This window comes from Vombatus ursinus, unplaced genomic scaffold (assembly GCF_900497805.2).
Source record: "Vombatus ursinus unplaced genomic scaffold, bare-nosed wombat genome assembly UNPS02014794.1, whole genome shotgun sequence".
In the NCBI taxonomy this organism is placed as follows: domain Eukaryota; kingdom Metazoa; phylum Chordata; class Mammalia; order Diprotodontia; family Vombatidae; genus Vombatus; species Vombatus ursinus.
In genome coordinates, this window is record NW_020954572.1 from 12,408,616 (window position 1) to 12,434,527 (window position 25,912).

The following is a 25,912-nucleotide window of genomic DNA, read 5'->3' on the forward strand; positions in this document are numbered from 1 at the left end:
CTGACCAGGTGCAGGGATAGGCTGAGCAGCAGTCCATGAGATCCTAGATTCAGCACAAAGGTGTGTAGGGTACAGGAATACGTGCCAACTGGTAGTTCTATTGTTCACTACCCAGTTCTGGGGCAAGAAAGTAAGCATGTATGAAGCAAGGAGTGAGTTAAGACACGAGCAGCAACTGTGTGGCTTGGAACCCTGGACAGCAGAACCTGGTCTCATTTCCAGCTTCCAGCCTAAAGTCTGAAGAGGAATAATAAGGGCAGGAATCTCAGATCAAAAGGAAGTCTTCATTTCTGTCACTCTGAACCAGCAGAGCTTTCCAGGTGGCTGACAGGGGCTGAGTCTGGCAATGGTCTACTAAACCTCCAAATGAGGTGAGCAGAGAGCGCTATTGCTCAGGATCAAATCCAGGTCAGGAACCTTTGAAGAACACAGATTAGAAGGGCAACAATCAGATTTTGCCCTGGATCAGACTGGATCTGGGAGCACCTAGAGATTACTGGAATAACATAGTACTCAATATCCCAAGGAAACAGTGGTAGGACCAATCCAGACATCAGGTCTTAAGTAAGGAAGTAGGCTGGAAGGATGAGCAAACCAAAAAAGAATCCCAACATAGAAAGCTATTAAGGAGACTGGGACATTCAAGACACAAACCCAGGAGAATGACTCCAAAACACCTACAAGCACCTTGGGCACATAATTCAACTAGCATTTCTAGAACAGATGCAGCGAGAAAAAAAAATCATAGTGATAGAGGAAAAAACTGAAAAAGAAAGGAGAGTTATGACCAAAAAAAAAAAAAAATGGAAAAGGAATTAACAGCTTGGCACAAGTACCAAACTTTACCTAAGCAATAAACTTCCTGAAAATTAGAATGGACCAAAGAGAAGCTAATGCCTTTATTAACAACAAGAAATAAAACAATGTCAAAAGACTGAAAAAAAAAATAGAAAAGAAAAGAATACAAAGTATCTCATAGCAAAAACAACTGACTGGGAAAAGAGGTAATTTAAGACTAATTGGACTAACTAGCTACAGACCAACATCTTATACTGTATACCAAGGTAAGGTCAAAATGGGTACGTGAATTAGAAATAAAAGCTGATACCATAAGTAAATTAGGAGATCAAGGAATAATTTACCTTACATAAATGAGGGTATATAAGTATAATCTATACAAGCAAGGAGGAAAGGGTTGGGGGGAGTGGCTGATACTTTAACTTGATTCTCATCTGAACTAGTCAAAGGACAGAAGAATACACAAACACATATGGACACACACAGTTCAGTACAGAAATAGATTTCACTCAGTAGGGAAATAGGGGGAAGGGAAGAAGGGAGAATTGGAGGGAGAGTAATTTAAGGAAGGGATTAGTTCTAAGCAAAACAAAGTTAAATAATGATATACAAAAATACTTATAGCTCCTGTTGTGTTGGCAAAGAACTGGAAACTGAAAGGGGTGCCTATCAATTGGAGATGGCTGGACAACATGAGGATGGCATATAAAAGTGATGGAATAATATTTCGCTGTAAGAAATGATGGAGATGATTTCAGAGAAACCTAGGAAGACCTGTATGAACTGATACTTAGTGAAGTGAACAGAACTAGGGGAGTAATTTATACAATGACAACAATATGGTAAAGACATACAATTTTGAAGGAATTAGGAACTTTGATCAGCATAATGACCAACCAGGATTCCAGAGGACTAATGATGAAAAATTCTATCCATCTCCTGTTCGAAGTGAAGGACTAAATAGTGCAGAATAAGCCATATCATTTTTGTACATGGACAAATGCAGAAATTTGTTTTGCTTAATTATATTCATAAATAAAACCAGGATTTTGTTTTTCTTTTTTTCCTCAATGAGGGAGTGGGAATGGTATGGAGGGAAGGCAGACTTCTGATAACTGAAAAAAGGTGACTGTGTTCTGCCTTGGCCAAACCACATCTGCAGTATTGTATTCCATTCTGTGTGCCACATATAGATAGGGAAATTGACAAGTGGGAACATGTCCAAAGAAAAGAAAGCAAGATTTGGAGGGTACCTGGGGAATTCAGACAACAGTATACTTTAGGCAGACTGTGACAGGCTGTATTCAATATTCAAATACTGTCATATTGGGAGATAATCTCATTCTGCTTGTCCCCAGAGAGTAGGACTAGGACCAGTTCATGAAGATAAGAAGGAATCAGATTTTGGTTCAATTTATGGTAAAAACAGTCAAACAAACAACCAAAAACCAAAACAAAAAAGAACAACCAAAGAAAACCCCCAAAACAAAAACAATTAAAAAACTCCTTCACATGAATTAGAGTTGTCTTGACAGACAGAGAGAGAGATAGAAAGAGAGACAGAGAGAGGCGCCTATATCTAGAATGGCTTGCTTCTGGGACTACTAGTAAATTCCCATCCCTGGAAGTCTTCAAAAAAGAGTCCAAATAATCATACATTAATTAGGGACATTGTAGAGAGGATTTATACTTTGTGTTGAACTGAAGAACTTTTTAGGTACCTTATAACTCTTAATTCTATGAATATGACTATATTCTAATCAAGTAGTATATATGTTTTTTCACTCTTAAGGAGATGAAGCTCTATGAGAATCTTCTTTATCCTACTATCCCTTTTCTAAAACTCTTGTGCCGTTCCCTACTCCTATGTCCTTCTCAGACGGGTGCAAAAACCCTTTAAAGTACTAGTGCCTTTATTGGGTCAGTGAGAGCAATAGCAACAATAGTAGATCTTTTTATAGTATGTGAGTTAGTTAATTTAGTACGACATTTTAAAGTTCTGCAGCACATGTTGTAACAGTCAGATTTTCTTAAAGACAAATGAACAGGCTCATTCTAAAAGTTTTTTGGCCCACATTTCTAGAATATTTTGTGGTCTTGACAAAGTATTTACCCATCATAACAAATAAATTATAAAAATGGAAACATACTATTTTTTGAGATTGTAAATACTATTTAAGTAGGGCCGTAAAAACAACTTATTTGTCATCTATAGTTGCCAGATAATGCAGAAAGATAATATTTCTATTATCTGTACTTTGATATGATAAAAATGTTTAACAAAAACACAATGAAGCTTAAGAGGAAAAGACAAGACATAAAAAAGATCTGAAATACATATCAATTTGGCTATGCCCTCTGCCACAGGATTTCTGGGTATCTGAATAAAGTACAGGATATACTGCACTAAAGAGCAACATGCCCCATATAAAAATGAGACTTAGATATAAGTAATTATGCTATCAAAGGCTATTATCAAGGACAAAAAGAAGACACATGACTGAGTAAATACTGTGTTAGAAGCAATCCTTTGTTGCGTGAATTCATAGATGATATAGATTAATTCTAGTCAAAGAAGTCACCTGTTTTACTGTTTTTGTAGAACCTGATGTCAAAGTAGGAGTAAAACCCACTTTGCGGTTTTCCTTTCCATCAATCTATGAAAATCAAAAACTTACTGTCAGTCTTCCTTAAATGGTTCTAGTTTTTTTTCCTACCTACCGACTTTCAATAAAAATGATTAAAAAAACCCTGTAAGATTTTCTGGGACAGGGACCTGCTCTGACCTACATTTTATAAAAACTAGCATTCAGCTTAGTGTCGCTTAGCCTGAGTATAGTTAATGAATAGTTTTTTAATGTTGTTGCTGAAAGTACTACTCATGTGCTTTTATACCTACTTATACATTCTTTTCCCATTTGAAATCTTCATTAAAAAATTATATAAATGCAGGTATTATCATAATGAGTTTAAAAATATGGTTGTATAGTCACTATATAATCAGGGAGCATCCTCTTTTAAACTGTATTAACCTTTTTATTTAAATAAAAATAAGAGAACTGAATTTTAGTATTGGATTTAAGATTTCAAAACACTCTTGAATGTTTAGAAAAATTACTTTTTTAAAGCAGTGCTTAAAGCACTTTAACTGTTCACAGGAAAACACAATACCATATAAACAGAGTAGACTAAGTAACATAGTCTTCATGGCATCAGATAATACAAGTAACAAGGAAAGAAAAGTAACCAGTTTAGCTGAATAGTCAGAACAGCAAACTCAAACCTCATGGCAATAAAGTCAATAAGTTATATCCATCAGGAACTTTCATTTTTAAAGCAAAGCAAAAGTTATCTTTTGGTTAGAAAGCTATACCTAATGCCATTCCATTGACTGCAGAACGAAGAGTGGGATACTTGGGTAGACAGAAGAATGGAATAATAATGCAACCTAACTTCAATGACAGAGACCTAGCTTCAAGAAAATGCTGTATTAGGTGATAACAGGATGGGGTAGACTTTGAATTTTATAATGGCAGTGCAGTGGAGGCATGGACAATTTTCTAATATATTTATGAGCTTTTAAAAATGCTTAAACAGCCACAATTGCAAACCACCAAAGAAAAACGTAAACTGAACCCTGATGGGTGGTGATTAATCAGTCATGCTGGACAGTGCTTCTATTTTTATTAAACATACTGTCTCAGCTGTTCCTCAAGACAAGACTGAATGACATTTAGTTCCTATAAAGGTTAAAGACTAAACTAAAACGTGAACAATTATGTCCTTACGTTTCTACCTACATGTGCCTATCCTATGGAACACATATCCAATGAATATAGACAGTTTTATCAAATAAAAGATTTCAGAACTTGCTATAATTTTATTTAAAATTCCACCCTAAAAAGAAAACTGGACAAGTTTTTGTTTACCGACAAAGCCTTAATTACCTGGATCCCAGCAGTCTAGGATTGTTGTTAAAGCACTTCGAAGAAGGTCTGTCCATGCAGCGTGGCTCTTCTCTGCTCGAGCCAAGGGAGAAGACAATATTCCTTTCAAGGCTTGCAGAGCAGCTGCAACAGTAGGAGAGAGCTGGCCTCCAGGTAACCTCACAGCAGTTTCTCGGAGGACCCCAATTATAAGGTATAGAATAGTAGGTAGAACTGAAATGCTTCCTGTAATAAAAAAATGCATTTTCCTACTTTAAATTTCACATGTTTATAGTATGCCTAAAAAGCCATATCCACACATTCCCTTTCAGCTCTAAATCTATGATCTAATGATCAGGATATGTCAATACCTGTTGCAAGTTAAAATACAACTTATTGCTATTGGGATATTCTTGCTAAACGACTTTAATTGTTAAGATCAGTGATATGACCTTTATAAGGTATCTTTAACAATAATGTTTCTAATACAGAATTTATTTTTCAGATTATATTTGGTGCTTTAAAAATGTAGTATATCTAGTCTTTAGTTGAAACAGAATCTCAAAGGTGTGAACTATTTAATAAAAGAATTAAATCACTTCTTTGGACAAATCAGAATAGTATTAAATGCCATTTGATATGCATTTGATATATCAGTTGAAAATTTGTCATAATGGAAAGATCACTGATTTTAGAATTAGAGGACCGTGGATAAAATCCTACTTCTGTCACTTACTACCTGTATGATCTTGGACAATCATTTAATCACTGTGGGCCTCAGTTTCCTCATCTGTAAAATGAGCAGTTAGGATAAATTAAAGTCCTGGTACACAGTAGGCACTTAATAAATGCTTGCTGATTTGTTGACTTTCAGCTCTAAAACTGATTCTATAAACCAGTAAAGCTCTATAAAAATAAAATTCTTCAAATATATGCTACTTAGTAATTCACTTCAAATCAACATATACTTTTTTTTTTCTAGCTTGTTCTTTTAAGATTTGGTGTAGAGGCAGCTGGGTGGCACAGGGGATGGAGCACCAACCCTGGAGTCAGAAGGACCTGAACTCAAATCCAGCCTCAGACACCTGACACTTACTAGCTGTGTGATCCTGGGCTTGTCACTTAACCCCACTGCCTAGCCAAAAAAGAGAAAAAAGAAAAAAAAAAGAAAGAAAGAAGGACTTAGTGTGTATGTGCTTGGCCACAGGTACTTAAGATCTAGTTTTGAAAACAGGTCACACACATGTAATTGATATTTATTTACTTGATCCTAAAGACAGCAGTGGGAGTATGACTGAAATCTTAACCCTTGCTCTACATAAGAAAGAGGGAAAGGGCAGGTGATTTCTTCTATAAGGTAATATATTAGAGAAAGGAAATGTGGCTTAATTATCAGAGACTGTAGCAACAGTTTGTGAGGAAGTAGAACGGCAGTTACAGGTGCTCCATGCCATAGCCTTCGTGCTTAAGTGGTTTCAGCTGTGATAACAGAGCCTTCATGACCAGTGATGACGGTCAACCAAAGTAAAAATATACCAATAAACATTTATTGAGTACCTGCTCTTTGCTAGGCACTGTGCTAAGCACTGAGGATACAAAAAGAGGCAAAGGAGTCTCTGCCCTTAAGGAGCTTACAGTCTAATGGGAAAGATGATATGCAAATAAATATACAAAGTAAATTCTATACAAGATAAATAGGAAATAATTGAGAGGAAAGGCACTATAATTAAGAGGAGCCAGGAAAAGCTTCCTGTAAAAGAAGGGATTTTACTTGAGACTTGGAAGTCAGAGAGGTCAGTTGTCTTAGTGGAGATGGAAGAGCAGTTCCAGGCATGAGGGACAGTCAGAGAGAATGCCAGAACCAAGAGATGGAGTATCTTGTTTGTGGAACAACCAAGAGGCCAGTGTCACTGAATCTAAGAATATGTGTTGGAGAGAAAGGTGTACAAAGACTAGAAAGGTAGGAGAGGGCTATGTTATAAAGGGCTTTGAATACCAAGCAGAGCATTCTGTATTTGATCCTGGAGGTAACAGGGAGCCATTGGAGTTTATTTAGTAGGGGGATGACATGATCGGCTCTGTGCTTTAGGAAAATCACCTTAGTATCTGAATGGAGGATAAACTAGAATGGGGAGACACTTGAGGCAGGCAGACTCACTAGCAGACTACTGTAATAGTCCCGGCCTGAGGTAATGAGGGTCCACTCTAGAGGGATGGCAGTATCAGAGGAAGCTGCGAAGGTGACACTGACAGGCCTTGACAACAGCTTGGATGCTGGGGACATGAGGAATCCAGGATAACTGAGTCATGAACAGGATGAGTGTGAACCTGAAGGACTGGGAGGGTAGTGTTGCCCTCATCAATAGTAAGGAAGGTAGGAGGCAGGGAAGGTCGAGGAGGAAAGACAATTAGTTCTGTTTTAGCCCTGTTGGGTTTAAGATGTATACTGGATATCCAGTTAGAGAGATGTGAGTCCAGTCAGCAGAGAGGCTGGGGCAGCAAAGACAGATCTGAGCATCCTCAGCATAGAGATGGTAATGAAGAGGGCCCAGGACAGGGCCCTGAGGTACACTTAGAGGGTGTGATCTGGAGGAGGGTCCAGCAAAGGAGACAGAGGAGTGGTTGGATAGGTAGGAGGAAAGCCAGAAGAGAGTGGTGTACTGAAAACCTAGAGAGAAGAGAGTATCAAGGAGGGAAAGTGATTAATGAGCAGCATCAAAGACTGCAGCAAATCACAGAGAATGAGGACTGTTAAGGAGTCCTCTGAATTTGTCTGTTTGAGTTGTCATATTTTCCAGAGACACTGGACCCAGAGAATGCAGAAGGCCCTGAATGCGCCAAAGACAAAGCTCCCCCTGAGCTGACAAAATTTATTGTTGCACCCCAAGTTGACATCCTTGTGTGTCCTTGAAAAGCAAGACAGCCACCAGCTAGTCTGGGATAATACTTGTGCAGCTGGGCCGCTTTGCAGATATGTGGACCCTCCTATCTTCGTAGCCTAGTGGTTCCCAAAAGAAAAGAATGTGACTCTTGCCATTGCCCTGCTCCTCCCCTTAGGGAAGGGTTACTGCATCTTTTCCTTCCCATGCCATGCCCCTTCCTATTTTCCCCTCTTCTGGTCGTACAATATATACAATATCAGTGAAGTGTATAAATATACAAACTTCTTTAAGGGCTGTGAACCCACTGGATTCCATATGCATGTTCATTTCTCTTATAACAAACTTGGTTATCAAATACGTATCGTGACATCGTGATTGCCTGTTGATAAGGAGGCAGCGGTAGCCTATGATGAGAGAAAGTGACTCAGACTGGTCAGAGAGGTCAGAGGCAGGGCTAGGTACCAGCATCTGGTTTGGGGAGTTTCACTTCTCCACTCATATCTCAGACTCCCCTGTCTTTGGGTTGAGTTTCTAACTACAAGAAAAAGCAGATCATGCATGGTAAAAGGGGACAAAGGTAAGGCCTTATTTGGTTAAGGGTATCCTAGCTGATGCGGATTTAAGAATCCAACTTGGATAACTGGGCTGGATGTTTGGATAAAGATTATCAGAACCAGGGTTAGTTTTCCCTAGCTGGAAGACTCGGCCAAAGAGGGCTTTGGGAAGAGCCCTGCTATAGGTTATTGAGCCTCTGGAGTGGACTAAGGGGGCTGGGTTTTTGGCCCTATTTCCAAGGTGACTCAGTCAAAGTGGGCACATTACAAGTAAACGCCTTAGTTCTCTTGGGTGGCCGACTGACTGAAATAAATAAGATAAAATATACAGATATATGTGTATGAATTGGAAATACAAAAGTTTAGGGTTATTTTTGTTGTTGTTCGTATCTCTGTGTGTTCCCCATGGGAACTAACGTGTCCAAAGATGGCTTTGTTCCCCCTAAGGAGACTGCTGGAGACCAAATTTTATAGTTATATGGCCCTGGAACCTGCAGATTGGCAAAGATGTACATTTTAACTTGATTTTTAGATAGAAAGCCTAAGCTAGCAAGGAATTTTCAGCTAAGTTGTTGGTCTCTTTGTGTTTCTTATTATGTCTCTCTGTGTCTTCTTAGCTAATTTACATTTTTAGAAAGTTTTTGGTTTTGTTCTCTTTCTTCACATTTCGGAACTATGGTCAAGTTCTTTCAATCACCCCTCCCCACCCCCTGCCCCTGGGAAAAACTGGTTTATTGTTTTACAGCTAGAGAAGAAGGTCATTTCACTGATTTTATAGGTTTGGGGGGTGTATCAGTGAAAGTTTCAAGGCTTGCACTTCAGAACTTGACTGGCACTTAACCTTTTCCTGGATCATCAAAAAGGGGAAAATCTTTTGTGAACTGGGACACAACCAAAAGGTAATTGAGTTTGACTGGAATATCTAGTTTGGTATTTAGGGAATCATACAAGTTAAAATTAAGCACTGATCAATGTAAATGTAACTTTTTGAATTGGTGTATTGTGAAATTGGAAATCTTGCTATAAATTATATGAGACTTCTATTCATTTTATCACAGATTTCTTTGACAAGAAATGTATTGCTTCTTATCCACACAAAAGGAGCTTATTTCTGAAAGTAACTTGAAAATGCTTTGTTGCTGCTTTTGTGAATAATATGCCAGAACTTAACTATTACTTGAATAGACCAAGTTTTGTAAGCTGTTAAAAAAATTTTGTAAGGACTAAAAGCATCATAAAGGATTTTTGGTGCTTCCATTTCTTAGCAAATAACAGAAATGTTAATAATTCAACAGTTTAAATGTTATAGACGTATTAAGAGCCAACATCTGCACCTTAAGAATCAAATTCTTTAATAGGTCATTAGTTTGTTTAACACCATTGAATACTAAACTTTTTAAGGAGAATTTAAGGAGTGAACAAAGTAATGGATGGCATAAGGGAAGAATCTGAAGGTAATAAGGCAGATGTAGATCTTTTTATGAGACACTTTAAGTATGCTGACAGAAAGGGTTGAGAAAGTTTTGGCTTTAAGAGGGAAGGCTGTGTGAAATGTCATGTGTTTATTTTAGTGGGAACTTGTAATAAAAATTGTTTCTTAATTTGGGAAGTTAGGAAGAATTCATAGAGAGCTATGAGTAAATTGATAAGTTATGGGTTCCTTCTGAGATTGTGGAACCCAGATATGAACTAAATTAAAAAGTGCTCTTAAGTGTGATAAACTGGGGTAGATTAAATCCTAATATCAGATTGCCACTTTTACAATCTTTGGCTGTGGATTGGCTGGAAATAGTGGACCCCATAACATGAAATGTTTGGAATAAATAGCATCTGTGTAAAATATAATACTATAGTATTAAAATTATAACCCAAGATTCTGTGTAATACCATTTGGAACACAGATACAGATGTAACTGAATTCATTCTGGTCACATTTTAAGTGAAATGCGTCTTTCCTAATTTGATGTTTAAGATAAGTCAGAACTTATTATATTATTTGGCATTAAGACAAACTGGGAAAAAGCATAGATCTGAAATAAGTGAAGAATGTTAAGTGAAATCTCTCATATATGGTTTGAGTCCTGGCAAACTTTTATTGCTCATTACAACACCATGAGAAGAAAAATAAGAGCCACTGTAAAGAGTGGGATAGTGAATTGATAAGGGAGTATGTATAGCAGGATTGCCCAGCACCAGTGAGAGCCCAGTTGAGATTGTGTAAGATAAATGTGTAGTGGATTCAGTCAAAATAGTTGCATGATTTTCTCCATCTTTGTTCAGCAGCATATGTGTAGGAATAAAGATGGGAGACAGTGGGAGTGATTCAAGGTTGGGGCTTGGCTGAGTGTTAACTGACAATATCCAGGGGATGGAGATTAAAGAGAAGACAGTGTAGAGCTGAACTGGTTCACCAACAGATCAAGATGGGGGTAAGAGGAGAGGGTGGTTAGTTTGGGAGAGATGGCGTGAGAGAAAATTGAGGGATCAAGAGATTAAAGGCACAGGGGAGACAAGAAGTAGGTGTTTTAAAGAAAAGTAGAGGGGCAGGTAGGTGGTGCAGTAGGTAAAGCATTGGCCCTGGAGTCAGGAGGACTTGAGTTCAAATCTGACCTCAGGCACTTGAAACTTGCTAGCTGTGTGACCTTGTCAAAAAGCAAAATAAAAGAACAAGCACAAAAAACAATCAAACAAACAAAAAAAACCCAACAAAAAACAAACAAACAAAGAAAAGCAGAGAGAGAAGTAAAAAGCCAATAGATTACAGTCAAATAAGGAGATTTTAGAATTCTTGAACAGAGAGGTAGTATATCTGTCAGTGATGGAAAGTGCGTGGTTGAGACAGGGTGGAGGAGTAACTTGTGGGAAGCGAGTAAGTTGAGGAACTGAGTGGTTAGGGTATTAAAGGAACAGTCAGTATGTATGTTGAAGCTCCCTAGTAAGAGGAGAGGAGATAGGGCGGAGAGAAAAATTGTGAGCCATGTACCAAATTCATTAAGGAAAGAAGGTTAAAAGGAGAGAGGATAACAGAGTTGAAGCACTCTAGTTGCTGTTGCTCTTATTACCATTACCATTCACTGCTCAGACAGGCTGAGGTGTTGGAAAAAGGTCTATGTGAAGAGAAAAACTATAGCTATCCTGTTAGCCAAGAGCAACAAAGGTGACATTCCTCCTCTACCTCCCCTTCTAAGAAGGAGGTATCCAAACCAAAGCTTATTTCTGCATCTTTAAAGTCTATTTTACATATCTTTCCACCTAGTCTATAAAAGCTCTTAAGCTTTTAAGCTTAGCTTTTTCTTTTTTGGAGAGGCAATCAGGGTTAAGTGACTTGCCCAGGGTCACACAGCTAGTGAGTATCACCACCTAAATGCTCCTTAAGCTTAGCTCTTAAGCTAAGACTGTGTATTACCACTCTGTATTTAATTTGCTCAAAGTCAGCCAAAATGGCAAGGATTTCAATCACCTCAGGGCTAGATCAATCAAAAAGCATCTATCAAGCCAGGCACTTATTATGGGCCAGGTACTATGCTAAGCACTGGGGACACAGAGAAAGGCAAACAATCCAAAGAAGTTTTTATTTATTTATTTATTTTAATTTTTAAATTTTTAGACAATTGGGGTTAAGTGACTTGCCCAGGGTCACACAGCTAGTAAGTGTCAAGTGTTTGGTCTGAGGCCAGATGTGAACTCAGGGACTGCTGACTTTGGGGCTGGTGCTCTATCCACTGCACCACCAACCTGCCCCCAAAGAAGTTTTTATTGATAGGTTATTAAATTCCCCCAAAGCAGAGAGCACTATGAATTCAGACCAAGTATTCCACTGAGCACAAATGAACCAACAAGGTGGTGGGAAGGGTAGGAAGCTTCCCCAGGAGGCAGGAGTCTCAGGCAACTCTTTCCTATTGTTCTCTCCTCAGAAAAAAGTTAAATAGCCTCATCTTTCCTCCTCCTGGAATCTAAGAAAAGCACTGACTTTTCTTAAGCCAAGGGACTCCTGAAGGGAGGAGCTGGGAATGTGGATCTACCCATAGGAGGCAGGAGTCAGAGAGAAGGAGCAGCTGGTTTTCCTCTTCAGCCAAACAATTTTATACCACTGTTAAGACATGTGAGAAGTAAACAGAGAACATAAAGTATAAAATTAGAGATTATGACAGCTTAATTGTGTGGTTATTATACATAATAAGTGTAATAGGAGTTAAATAAAGCAAAGATTAATATGGGCTTCCCAAAGGAGACTTGAGTTAAGCTGGGCCTTTAATTATGGGGAGACCCTGGGTTTCAAATCAATTTAACAAAGAATTGAGTGTCTACTAAGACACTGCACTGGGCATTCTGAGTATAGAACTGAATAAATCTTTATGGTTCAAGGAGATTAAAACTGAGAAGGGGAAGATAAGATAGGGACACGGATATAACACAAATTAGAATACAGAAGAGATGCACAGAAGTGGTACAAAATGCTATGAGAGTTCCATAAAAGAGAGATTATTTCCGGTTAGGGGATCAGAAAAATGCTTCCTTGATGAAGTGGCACCTGGGTTGGGACTGAAGGATTTTAAGAGGTTATGTCTATATATGTGTTTGTGTTAGGATTACCTTCATTTTCTGTATATAGTTTCTACATACCTAGCTATTTGCATTCTGTCTCACCCATTAGGATGCATATTTATTCCTTGAGAGCAGAGCCTGTTTTTATTTTTGGCCATTTTTGTATCCAAAATGTCCTTAGCAAAGTGCCTGGCCCATAAAAAGGGATTAATAAATTCTTGCTGACTGAGAACAAATACAGTGTTAATCAAAGTATTTTTTTGTAGAAGTGTATACAATCTTATCAAAATTTATATGGGGAAAAAGACACATATCACGGGGTTACTTTGGAAAAAAGAAAACAAAGCTGCCAAAGGTGAACTTGAATGTCCAAAGCAGGTATGACTAAAACCATATGGTATTAGGTAGAAAATAGAAAATTAGATCAATGAAACAGAATAGGAAATCTAGAAGAATGAAATAAATACACAAACTTCGTGTCTGATAAACCTATAAAAAATAAAAACTTGGGAAGAATTTATTATTAAATAAAGGTATATGGGAAAATAATATGCTAAAAACAAATTTACATCTCACATCATGTACTATAAATGTGAACACAATCACTGACTTAAATCTTTAAAAAAGGGGGCAGTTAGATGGCACAGTGGATAGAGCATGGGACCTGCATTCAGGAAGACCTGAGTTCAAATCTGGCCTCAGACACTTGACACTTAGTAGCTGTGTGACCCTGGGCAAGTCACTTCACCCCACTGCCTCAAAAAAAAAATCTTTAACCCAATAAAATAAAATATAGACTGATAACTTAAAATGTCATATTTTATTATATCAATGTCTATTCCACAATGTTTTCTATAGTGGACTGTCTATTGTCATTAGATGGCACAGTAGAAAAAGTACTGGAGTCAGGAAGATCCGTGTTTGAATACTGCTTTAGATACTTACTAGCCATGTGACCATGGGCAAGACATTTAACTTCTGCCTGCCTCAGTTTCTTCATCTATGAATTGGGATAATAATAATACCTACCTCCCAAGGTTGTTGTGAAGATCAAATGCAATAATACATAAGTGTAAAAAGCTTTAAAGTACTAGATAAATGTTAGCTATTGTTGTTGTTATAATCACAGATTCTTTTTATACTATTTTATTGGACTTTTAATTGTATAGGAAAGAATTGTATGCACACAAAGGTAATTTGTGTCACTCTAGGCCAGGAGTTAGCAAGAGTAATCTAATTTAGATTTAAGATTTGTTTCTAAATTAAGGCAAATAATTGGGAAAATTTTAAGTTTATAATAACCTTCTCTATTTACTGTTAAAGTAATTTTTAGTGTTTCAATGTTATAATTATTGATAATAAGATATTCAGACAGATATTAAAAAACAATCACTTCCATAAGCTTTTGAGTTTTAAATTTTTCTCCCCCTCTATCCCCAAGATGGCACGCAATCTGATATAGGCTATACACATACATTCCTATTGAACACGTTTTCACATTACTGATGTTGTAAGTAAGAATTAGAACCAATAAGAGGAACCACCAGAAAGAGGAAACAAAACACAACAGAAGAGAAAAAAAAAAGCAAACAGTATGCTTCGATCTGCATTCAAACTCCATAGTTCTTTCTTTGGATGGACTCCATTATCTTTTAACATTATTTCCCACTTCCCAATCCATGAAAGAAAATCATGTATCACATCTTACCTTCAGGAGAGCACACTCCAGGAAGTTCAGAGAGGATAATTAATGCTGTTGAAACCAATTTATTTCCATCCTCTGACAGAATCTGTGCTTTTGCAGCTTTTACTCCTGGACTACCTGTCAGTTTAGGATTTAACTCCGGAAGTTGCCGGACCAGAATGCATACACACAGTTCCAATGTTGCAAACACCAGAGATCTTCCAGGTACCAGTCCTCCTGTGTCTTTTCCTTCTCCAAATTCTGGCAGGGTTTCCTTTTCAGCAGCTCCATCATCAACTACAAGGGATAAAGATTAAAGTTTCACAAATATTCCAGCCTTCGGTTTGCTAAAATAAACATAAATACAATCTGGGTATTTGCGTGCCAAGTCTGAAACAAAGTGCAATCACGGAACTAACAGGTTTCATCATTTAAAACTAGGTTCCAGTAGGGGAAGGAACACTTTATTCTTAGTTAAACTGGATGCTTTAAAATATTTTCTAATTAAATGACTGACCAGATAAAAGAGTAGGAGGTTCAGAAAGCAAAGCTATTGTAACAGAGATTGCTCCAGACACAGCTTCAATCCCATTTAAAGCCTGACAGCTAAGTGAAGATTGCAGAATTGGAATAGGGAATGCCTCACAAAAATCTACAAAATAATATTTTCAAAGACAATTTCACTCATAACCTTCATGAGTCTTCTGGAGGCATGTGATTATCCCACTAAGAGTGTACTTTGCAGAACTGAAGATAAATGATTTAGCTTATCAGCATGCCAAAACTTGTGCTGGCCTAAAGATTTTTACCACTACTTTCCAACCATGCAAGTCAGTACCAGTAGCCAAACCAGTACTGTATTAAATAGAGCACTTCTTCAATATTCATTAACATTTTAACTGATCTATAAACTAATATTTTCAGTTTCCACAAGTACAGGCCAAAATTAAACTGTGGAGAGGAATCAGAGGTTAAATGGACCTTATCTATACTGGCAAAGGCAATAAGCATTTATTAAGTGCTTTATAGATAATTGTCTCATTTGATCCTCACAACAACCCTGGGAGATAAGTGCTATTATTGTCCTCATTTTACAATTGAGGAAACGAAAGCAGACAGAAGGTAAGTGACTTGCTCAGGGTCATACAGCTAGCAAGTACTTGAGGCTGAATTTGAACACAGGTCTTCCTGACTCCAGGCCCAGCACTCCATCTACTATGCCATGCAGCTGCTTTGTTTTCCTCATTAGAATGGGAGTTCCTTGACAGCAGGGACTGTCTTACTTTTGAGCTAGGTGGTGTTCAAACATGGGCTTTCAATACTTAACAGATGTGTTTCTATTTATCCTAAAGTCAAAAGGGAGTTGGTTAAAGCTTCTTGAACAGGGGACTGATATGGTCAAAACTGTGCTTTAGGATATCAATTTAGCAGCTGTGTGGGGGCTGGATTAGAGAATAGAAGTAGGGAGACCAATTAGGAGGTTTTTGTAATAGTCCAGTCAAGGCATGATGAAGACAATGGCTTTGTGAATAAAGAGAAGGGAAAAGATGCAAGGGTGTTTTGGAGGTAAAACTAGTAAATGAATGCAAATGGGGAATGGGGGAAAAGGAAGCATCAAAGATAACTCTGAGGTTGTAAACCTGGAAGACTAGAAATGTGGTGGTTCACTTAATAGAAATAAGATACTTACGAAGGGTGGTGGGGTTTGAGAGGGAAAAAAAATGAATTTAATTCTGGACATACTGAGTTTGAGAGGCCTATGGGACATCCAGTCAGAAATAGCTATTAACAAGTAATGTTACTGGGGATAAAATTGAAAAGGTGAGGCAGTCCCAGTTCTCAAGAAGCTCACACTCTGATTTGGGGAGACAGCACATAAAAGGAAGTTCAGCTGCTGGGCAGATGACAAGGCCTATTAAGTCTTAAGGGTACAGAGTCCAGGCTGATGGTACGGCCAAAGTGTCCACAGGCTGTATCAGTAGGAAAGAAGACTACAGTGCCTAAGGGTCTGGTAGCCAGAGGCAGGCAATGGGTAAGACCTTGTGATCCTCCCTCTCACAAGAAGGAACAGAACTGATAACTCTCATCTCATTCAAATGGTGTGAGCAGGCAAGTGGCCGGGATGGGGTGTAGGCAGCTGGGGCTAGGGAAGGAGTAGGAGGAAAGAAATTACAGAGCTAGATATATCTACCTGGGAGTTATTACACAGTGATGACAAAGTAACCCACTGGAGGTTGTGAGATCCATTGAGATGATACAGGATGCTTGAAATGAATTTCCTCTGTAATTTAACCTTGCCAAACCCCTAGCTTTCCCAGAAGCTTGGCTCTAGTGCTACCTCCTACAGGAAGTCCTTCTTGATTCCTTCAATTGTTATTGACTGCTGGCCCCCCCCTCAAAATTTACTCTGTAATCATCTTGTACTGACTTATCTATTTATGTTTTCCCCCAAGAGGATATAATGCCCTTTTCTGATGATGCTCTGTGATTAATTTTTGGCCTTCTGATACTCACCTTCTGCACTTCTCCTTTTTTCCTTTACATGTTCTTGGGCTGCATAGATAATCTGTCTTACAACTTCAAGTGAAGCTAGCTGAATGGAAGGTGACTCTCTAGTCAGGATTACTCGATGGAGTACATTCAACAACTCGACTCCTAAATCCTGAGGCAGAAAGTACTGTGTTGAAATTCATATTAGCAAATATACTATTTATTTTTGTATGTTAGTATTTGAAAAAATACTAAAATTAAATAGTATAGTCAAATTTAGAAAATTCAGTACATAATCAGGAAAAAACAAGAATCTGTATAGTAGATTGATTAACCCACTGAAAACCACCAAAGTGTTAGGAAGCTGTTTAATAAGAGATGAAAAATACTTAGTTCTTTATTTCAAAAAAAAAAAAAAAAAAGGCCCATTTCATAATAAAAGAATGATGAGCTCAATAACATTAAGAATATGTTGAAAAATCCTATATAAAACTAAGTTAGTGTTAATTATGAAATCACTAATGCATAATAAAATTACATTTAATAGTTCAAACATTGGAATGAATATAAACACATTTAAGCAGCTAGAGCAGAAGCAAAAATGAGAACGGCTAGTTCCTGAAATATGTGATTACACATACAACAATGTTTGCTTCACATTGAAAACCTAATTCTAGGGGCAGCTAGGTGGCGCAGTGGATAGAGCACCGGCCCTGGATTCAGGAGGACCTGAGTTCAAATTAATAATCAATGTTATTAATATCAAATGTATTAAAATTTTTTGATAATAGTAAAGAATGAAAGATAAATAAGTCATCAAGACGGAAACTCAATGTTCAGAATTACAGGTATCAGACAAGGTAATAGGTCTTCTAATTATAAAGTGGGGAAGTAAACTAGTGAAATCTTACTTAGTATATTATCAGTTCCAATAAGAGAAGAAATTAGGTCGAATTTATCTTTTCACCACAATAAGAAAATTGAAAATAATTAGATGTTTTAGTAGTTGTAGTTAAGTCAATTCTTGATTATTTGTGATAATGAGCAACTGAGGTAAGATGAAGCATGGATCTGAACTATAAAGTTAATGCTCAAATTTTTTAGTTATAATGTCATCTTCTTCACCAAAGTATCAGTGGGAACTATAAAACTGATAAGCTATTTGACTAAAAGAACAGAACAGGGAAGCAGATGTCCTAGTACTTAGATAAGTAGCTAATAAATAGCTTGGATCAACTGTCATTTTTAAACTATAACATTCTTCATCTACTTTTTAATTTCTCTCTGGTGACTTTTTTCTAAAGGGTCAAACTCCAATGGCATGGAGGTGGATCTAGTTTTTTAAAAGCCATGCAACAAAAGCATAAGATTTAATAGCTTACATCTAGCTGGAAAAATTTCAAGATCGAGTCTGAGAAGCAGCATAGCTAAGTTGGAAAGGTTCATAATTAAAATACTGGCTCCTAGTTTTTTTAAGCCAGGGAAACTTATGAAGACCATCTACCAAGATGTAAAGGGATCTATATTGGTGGAAGGAATACCTGTACTGCTTGAAATTACAGAGCCTTGTAAAATAAGCAGATCTCCAGAAAAAAAATACCTGAGATAGGAGAGAGGCCGTAAGTAAGGTGGATTTTAGTGTGTGGAAGTAGGATTTTGTTATTTCTTTTTAGATAATAGTTCTAGGATCCTACATACTATTTCCCATAAATTATGGTTGAAAATAACTTCTACTGCAGTCGCAGTGAGATATAGGGGTGACATAATGTGATAATTACTCTGCGTGCGCTGTGCTAGGTCATGACAATATTGCTACAGTTAACCTGTGAGCTTAATGTTGGCATGATGTCTTCTTTGTCTGTTGCCCTATAAAGCAAGCAGGCACTGCTCAGTAACGGGGGAACCCATTTTGGGATTTGGGTAATGCATAGAGGAAGGCATGTACCTGCCCTGATCAACCCCATCAAGGCTTGAGTCGAATCTGTGTGCTTGCCTCAACTGGCCCCCATTGAGGTTTAGGGGACTGGTAGGAGTCATAGCTCCTACCATTCTCACTCACCCCTGCGAGAAGTATGATTAGGAAATGCTGTAGGAGTTGGAGCTCCCATTATCAGCAACCCTTTTGAGAAAACTAGACGAAAATAAGCTTATTTAACCCCTCTAAAGCTGTCTTCCTGTCTGACCAGATCAAAAATGAACCTGTGCTAGAATAGCTGTTAGTATTAGGAATCCTCCTGTGTTCTCCTGCCCAACAAATGGTGCTACCTGTGAAATGGGGGCACTGTTTTGTTTTGTTTTAGGTCTAAGAAAATAAGAAAAAAAATGATGTAATTTTTCAAAGGTATTTGCAATAAGATGGCAGGAACTTAGTAAGTGCTTTGATAATACAAAACGATTTTAATGGATTACATAGAAAGTCAGTGTTATAACTTAGGAATTTGACCCAAATTTCTTAATTCATGAATTCAATGACAGCAAATGAACAGATTACCTGATCACTGCCAATTTTAGATCTGGGCCAAGGAACATCTAGTAAAGCCTGTAGTGCATGTAAACAAGCAGTGATGCTTTCCATGGTTGCATCTGAACGTAGGGAACAAAGAAATTCCACACTGATTCCTACAGACAAAAAGACTTTCCTGAGAACCATTTCGTAAAATTAGAAACACAGGATCTATAACATGAAATCTGATTGTCTACCACATATTCATCTAAATAAATCAGTTAAAACAGAAATCTAGAGGTTAAACGACTTGGTTTTGAGAGGCAGATCAGTTAATTAAACTAATGAAAAATATATACTATACAACTGTTTAATACTCAAAAGTTGTTTTTTGAAGGGTGGAGGAGCTTAAGGAAGATCTCTTTGCCGGGAGACCAGAAACTAAATTATACTAGAGAAGTAAATATTTGTCCTTAATATTTTTTCACTAAATTTCTAAGTTTTTTTTAAAAATTCATGTTAAAGCCTGAATTTCATAAAAGCTCTCACAATCCTAAAGTAAAAGTTAAAAATAAAGATTTCTACCAAATCCAACATTTTATAAAACCTAATTTTCTTTTTTTTTTCCAGTGCATTCTCAGCCCATGTTGCTTTATTGCTAAAAACTGTTCCAGAGTTTCCACCTTAGGTTTTTAAAAACAGTCCTGCTTTACACCATCAAAAGTATAAAATCTCTCCTTCAAACTCCCAAAGATGCATAGATATAACTGCCTTTTCCAAAATTTCGGGTATATAAAATGAGAAATTCTAACTATATTACCTTGTAAAATATAATAATTGTGCAATGGAGTAGAGAGATTACAGTGCTGCATGTACATACAGTAAGTAAACAATCCTTCTTGTAGTAAAGACAGTCAACATAATATATAGAGTTGTGAAGTAAGCTCTTCAGTATTGGGCCTTTCTAATCTAATGCCAAATTGTTTATTTTACATAGAAAAGTTGAATAATTTAAAAGCAGCTTCAGAAATAGTACAGTTACTTAAGATAGAAGACTACCATGCACTGCTCTAGTAAAACCTAATTGTCTTGCCTGGGCTAAAAAAGACTAAAATCAGTGATTTAGTGAATTGCAGAACTCATGAAATACAATCACATCTCTTTGCAATTTTTAGTCATGCTTCATCTTGCTGAAAGCTATGACAATGACAGAAGGAAATTTGAAAATTATCAGTTACCATTTTGTTTCAAGATGGCTGACTAAACCAAAACTAGAATTCAACCTTAATTTTCAATAGAAATACCCAAGAGTCAACTTCCTTAAAAGCTATACTGGAATAAATACATAAAAAATGCTTAGGAGTTGAGTTAAAAGAAATAGATTACTTCATTTAGTCAACACTTTTCTCATATCATATACTTAAGCTACTTAAAGGCAGTTGCTTGTTCTGTAACTATTTTAGGATAGCTACAATACCACACTTTGAGAGTCTTTAATAGGTTTCTAAAAAAAACCCGTATCCCAATATTGAGCTGAAAAACTAGGTATATCAATATGTACTCTTGGGAATTCATAACTTCTGTTACCACAGGGAATAATTTAAGTCAATGAAATGCAATTAACTACATTATTTACTGAGATCAGTCTGACTGCTATTGAGAGCAGATTTGAGATGAAGTATAACTTACAAATAGCCTACACATACTGTCACTGACCCAAGATAAGATGAAATCTGTCTGTATAAACATCTTCAGGGGATTTCACTGCTGACCCAGAAGAACCCTGACACATTGTAGTCGGTGTTACAGGTCTTGAGAGATTAGTTGCTCCTTCATCTGGGTCAGCTACAATGAAGCCTGTGCTAGTGAGCCACAGTGCTGTAGCATGAAGGATAAGAGCCCAGGAATTATGATAGTGAGGCTTTGAGTTTTCACTAGTCTCTGCAGTGTAGAAAGCTCCACCTAAAACAAAGAAAACAAATACAATTTTAATAAATATGATTTTTAGTTTCAGACCCATTTCTACCCTTAACAACAACCAATGAAGTTTCAGTATGCTAAAAGCTTTTTAGTTAATAACAATATATATCAAGCACTACCCAAGACTGCTTAATCTTTTTTTTTTAAAGTCACAACTACTAATGCATTAAAATATACACACGCACATGTGTGTATGTGTGTGTGTGTGTGTGTGTGTGTGTGTGTGTGTGTGTACATACCTGAACTACAGGAATAGAATTCTAGGGAAATTTCAAATAACTAAGACCCAAAACTGGTTTAAGGTTACAATAATTTGATTTTTATAGGATCAAAGAACCTGAGCTAGAAGGAAGGAGAGAAGCCATCTAGTCAAAACTCCTCATTTTACAGCAGAAAAAACTGAGGCCCACAGAGGTTAAATAACTTGCTCAGCATCATAGAGGTATTAAGTGTCTGAGGAGGTATTTGAGCCCAGATCATTTAACCCCAGAGCCAGTGCTCTGTACCATGTTATCTCCCACATATCTTTTTTCCCGACTTCACTGTTTTGTAATCACAGTTGGGAAGGTTATTCTTTATAAAAATAACTCAGGCAAGGTAGTCTTTGACCAAAACCTTTGCACAATAAGATCATTAATATTTTATAACAACCACAAATACCCACCCACCAGTCTTCTCTTAATTGCTTAATCCAAAGGCTTTTTACTTAGTCCTAATTTTACTTGATTCTTTGTAGCTTTTGATACTGTCAACCAGGCCCTTCTGTTGACTGGTTTCAGGAACACTGCTCTCTCATGATTATTTAACAAATAATCAATCAATAGGCATTCATTAAATTATCTGCATTATGCTAGGCCCTGTGTGAGGCCCTGGGGATACAAACACAAAAATTATACAATACTTCCCTTTAAATAGCACAAATTCTAATGGGAGAGACAACCTTACTCCAAATTTCCCCATTTCTGCTGACAAGGGCTTTATCCTTCCAAGTACCCAAGTTTGGACCCTTAGAGTCATTTTCAGCTCTACCCCCGCACGACCAATACAATCACATGCCAAATCTTGTAGATTCTACCTCCACAACATCTCTTACTTTTATGTGACCCTTCTCTCCATTCCTAAAGCCTCTACTGTAGTTCTGGTCTACATTATCTCTCATCTGGACTATTATAACAGAATCCTAATTGGTCTATGGGACTTGGAAAACTTTCTTACAGAAGATGGAAATTTAGCTGAGACTTGAAGGAAGCCAAGAGAAGGAGATAAGAAAGGAGGGAGTTTCAGGCACTGGGGATATCCTGTAAAAATGCCCTGATTTGAGGGAAAGAATTTTGGGTTTGAGAAAAAGGGAGGTCAGTGTCAGAGAATTGCAGGCTATGAAGGGTTTTGAATGCCAAACAGATTTTATATTTGATCCTGGAGGTGATGAAAGAGCGAATGGAGTTTAACAGAAAAGAGATGGTGACATGGTCAGACCTGAACTTTAGGAAGATCAATTTGACAGTTGAGTGGCAGATGGAGTAGAGTGGAGAAAGAGATTTCAGGCACCAAAACCAACCAGAAGTCTATGGCAATGGTCCAGTCACGAGGTGACGACTGCCTACACCAGGATAGTGGCTGTGTCAGATGGTGGCAGATGTTAATCAGCATAGATAAGAAATGTCATGAAGGTAAAAATAATAGCACTTGGTGACAGATTAGAAATAGGGGTTAAGGATAACACCCAGACTGGTGGGTTGTTGTCATTCATTCTTGAAAAGAGCCAAAATGACATCACTATGTTGGGGTCAAGGTACAGTGTGTCTGACTGTGGCTGATCAGACCAATATGCACTCAGAAGGCTCTACCACAGGTTGGGCACAAATAGTCCTTATGAAAAGGAGTTGAGGATAACATCTAGATTATAAGCCTGGTTGACTGGGAGGTCAACCCTCCCCAGTAAAAGGCAAGGTAAAAAGAGAGAAGTGAGAGAAAATACTGAGTTCTATTTTGAGCGTATTGAGTTTAAGATGTCTACTGGATATTCAATTGGAGATATCCAGTAGGTGGCTGGAGATACAAGTAGGAAGGTTAGCCAAGGAATTAAGCATGGATAAGTAGATCTGACAATCATCAGCATAGAGATAATAACTGAATCCACTGGAACTGATGAGATTACCCTACAAAATGGTATAGAGGGAGAACAAGGGCCCAGGACAGAGCCTTGGGTAGCATCCACCATTAGTGGTCATGACTTGGATAAAAATCCAGCAAAAGAGACTAAGAAGATGCAACCAGATGGGTAAGAGAAGAACCAGGATAGGATGGTGTCAAGAAAACCTAGAGAAAAGAGAGGAGAAGGTGAAGGACTGTCAAAGGCTACATAGAGGTTAAGGAGGATAAGGATTGAGAAAAGGCCCCTTCGATTTAGCAATTATGAGATCAAAATAAATTCGTATTGAATTGAATTACCAGGTGAAGAAGAATTCTAAAAAAATACTATGTTTACCGATATTTAGGGACCAATTACCAAAAGATTTTTGCTATCTTACCTTCAAGAGGAAGTTGAGAAGCAAATTCCGAAGGCAAAGTCAGGAGAGCAAAATCCTGTAGTGCAGCAAGCCAGAGTTTGCTTAGTGTTCCAAGATCTGTTTGTACTAAGTCAAGAAGTCCATCTATGGAAGATGACACATCTGTGGCATTTTCCTCCAAAGAGCTGGCAGTCTTTGTGGTTTGCTTCTGTTTCTCAGTTTGTTTTTTCTGTCTCTCTACAGCAATTATATAAACCTGTGATGAAGTTAATCTGTCATTAGGAAAGTCTTGAAGTGGTCTTGAAAATTACCGCAGTATACTCTGAGATATATCTTTTAGAGAGAAAATTTTATAAACAAGGCTGTAAGCTCCATAAGTACAGGGGCTACTTTCACTTTTTCCTTCTATCTCCAACTCTTAGTACAGTGCTTGGCATGTAGTAAGCACTTAATGAGTGCCTGGTCATCTTCTTCCTTCATGTCCAAACTTAGATCACTGAGAGATACCTACGGTGTCTGACTATAAAGTAATGAAGCTGATTTTTAGAAGTCAGTGAGGTGCAATGGGAAAAGCACTGGATTTTGAGTCAGAGAATCTGAGTTTGAATTTCAGCTTTAGTATTCCTACCGGTGCAACAATGGACAAATCATTAAACCTCTTCAGTCCTAAATTTCCTCATCAATAAAATGAGAGGTGGAACTAGATGATCTCTAGCTTGTGGAAGCAGTTTCTACTTACTTAAAATCACACGGCAGATATTTCAGAGTACTTTGAAAACAGAGAAACTAAACAACTGATTTTCTATTCCTTATGGAATTCTGAGAAAGAAGTGATCCTGGAGACTTCCTTTTTCCAAATTAAGGCTTGAATACAATTTTAATGTTCAAGTTCTCAATAACACAGTTTGCAGATACGTTCAGTAGACAGACTAAGCCAAAAATCTTAGCTTTTGTATGAGTCTTAAGACAAAAAAAAAAAAAGAAAAGAAAATTACAGGGTTTTATCGGGGAAATTAAGAAGATAAAATATTCCTACCCCAATGAACACAGAAACTGTTGTTTTTTCACTACATTTAACTACACATACACACATAAAGTAACAAAGACCATACTACAAGCTGAATAAAATATTTTTTCCCCTGATTTCCTTCTATAGGTTACCTCTTTTTACCCTAGGGTAATGAATTGCTACTGCTACTTGGAAAGGATTACATACTGATCCACTATGTCAGCTGTTTGACAGCAAAATTCTAGCAAAATGGATAGTTCAGTACAGTAAGATGATGTAAAATCACCAAGTCTACTTCTTATGAGCTGAAACTTGACATTAAATCACTGGAAAAAGTTGACACAAACCATATTCACCATTACCTAGAAACAATTTCTAGGATGAGATTATCAAAATAAAATCCACCACAAAGTTCTATTCTGATGTCTCATTGTGGTAGAAAGGTAGCCCTGGATGCTGGAAGGCTATGCCATGGGAGCATAAGTTCTAGTACGTTCAACCAAGTTAGAAAGACTTTAGAGCACTGTCTAACCAAAAAAATGCATTCTCTTTCTTTCAACACTACAAACTAAATTTTGTAAACATATATCGAATATCCACAGATACATGTATTTAAACTGATTCATACTGGTAAAAGTATAACTGTTGAATTAGCTATTTTCAAAGGCAAAATACATAGTTATCTACATATACACAAGTGAATCCCTTAATGTTTGACTCAGGTTTTTATCACGGAATCTATTAGATGGTGACAAAGTACAAACATTTTTCCTTCAACTTAAAATACTTTGGGGGTCAAGATCATCCAGCTGGTTACTTTCTGAGACAGGTATTTTTAATTCTGGATCTGCTCAACATTAAAAAAAAAAATTGATAGCTAGGTTTCAATATAATTGGCTTCCTTTGTAATACTATGTATTTTATTTTATGTGTTTAAAAACATTCTGAGAAAGGGTCTACAGGCTTTACCAGATTGCCAAAGAGGTCAACATTAATGTAGCTCTGGTACATGTATTGGCTAACTGGTTCTGTAAGGATGTGTTTACAGCACATGAACACCCCACACTTGTAGTTTTGCTGTCTGTTCTTCC

General features: G+C 37.3%; 1 protein-coding gene across 2 annotated transcripts in view; it reads right to left on the bottom strand.

Moving 5' to 3' along the window:
- HEATR5A (HEAT repeat containing 5A) overlaps positions 1-25,912 on the bottom strand; it is a 159,325-nt gene that overhangs the window by 7,764 nt on the left and 125,649 nt on the right. For both annotated transcript variants that reach the window (XM_027870004.1, XM_027870003.1), the window contains exons 28-33: positions 23,834-24,068; positions 21,039-21,284; positions 19,371-19,498; positions 16,904-17,051; positions 14,414-14,686; positions 4,746-4,970 (exon numbers count right to left, since the gene is read on the bottom strand). In XM_027870004.1, coding sequence (XP_027725805.1) covers positions 4,746-4,970; positions 14,414-14,686; positions 16,904-17,051; positions 19,371-19,498; positions 21,039-21,284; positions 23,834-24,068 — 1,255 coding nt within the window. The remainder of the gene's footprint in view (positions 1-4,745; positions 4,971-14,413; positions 14,687-16,903; positions 17,052-19,370; positions 19,499-21,038; positions 21,285-23,833; positions 24,069-25,912) is intronic.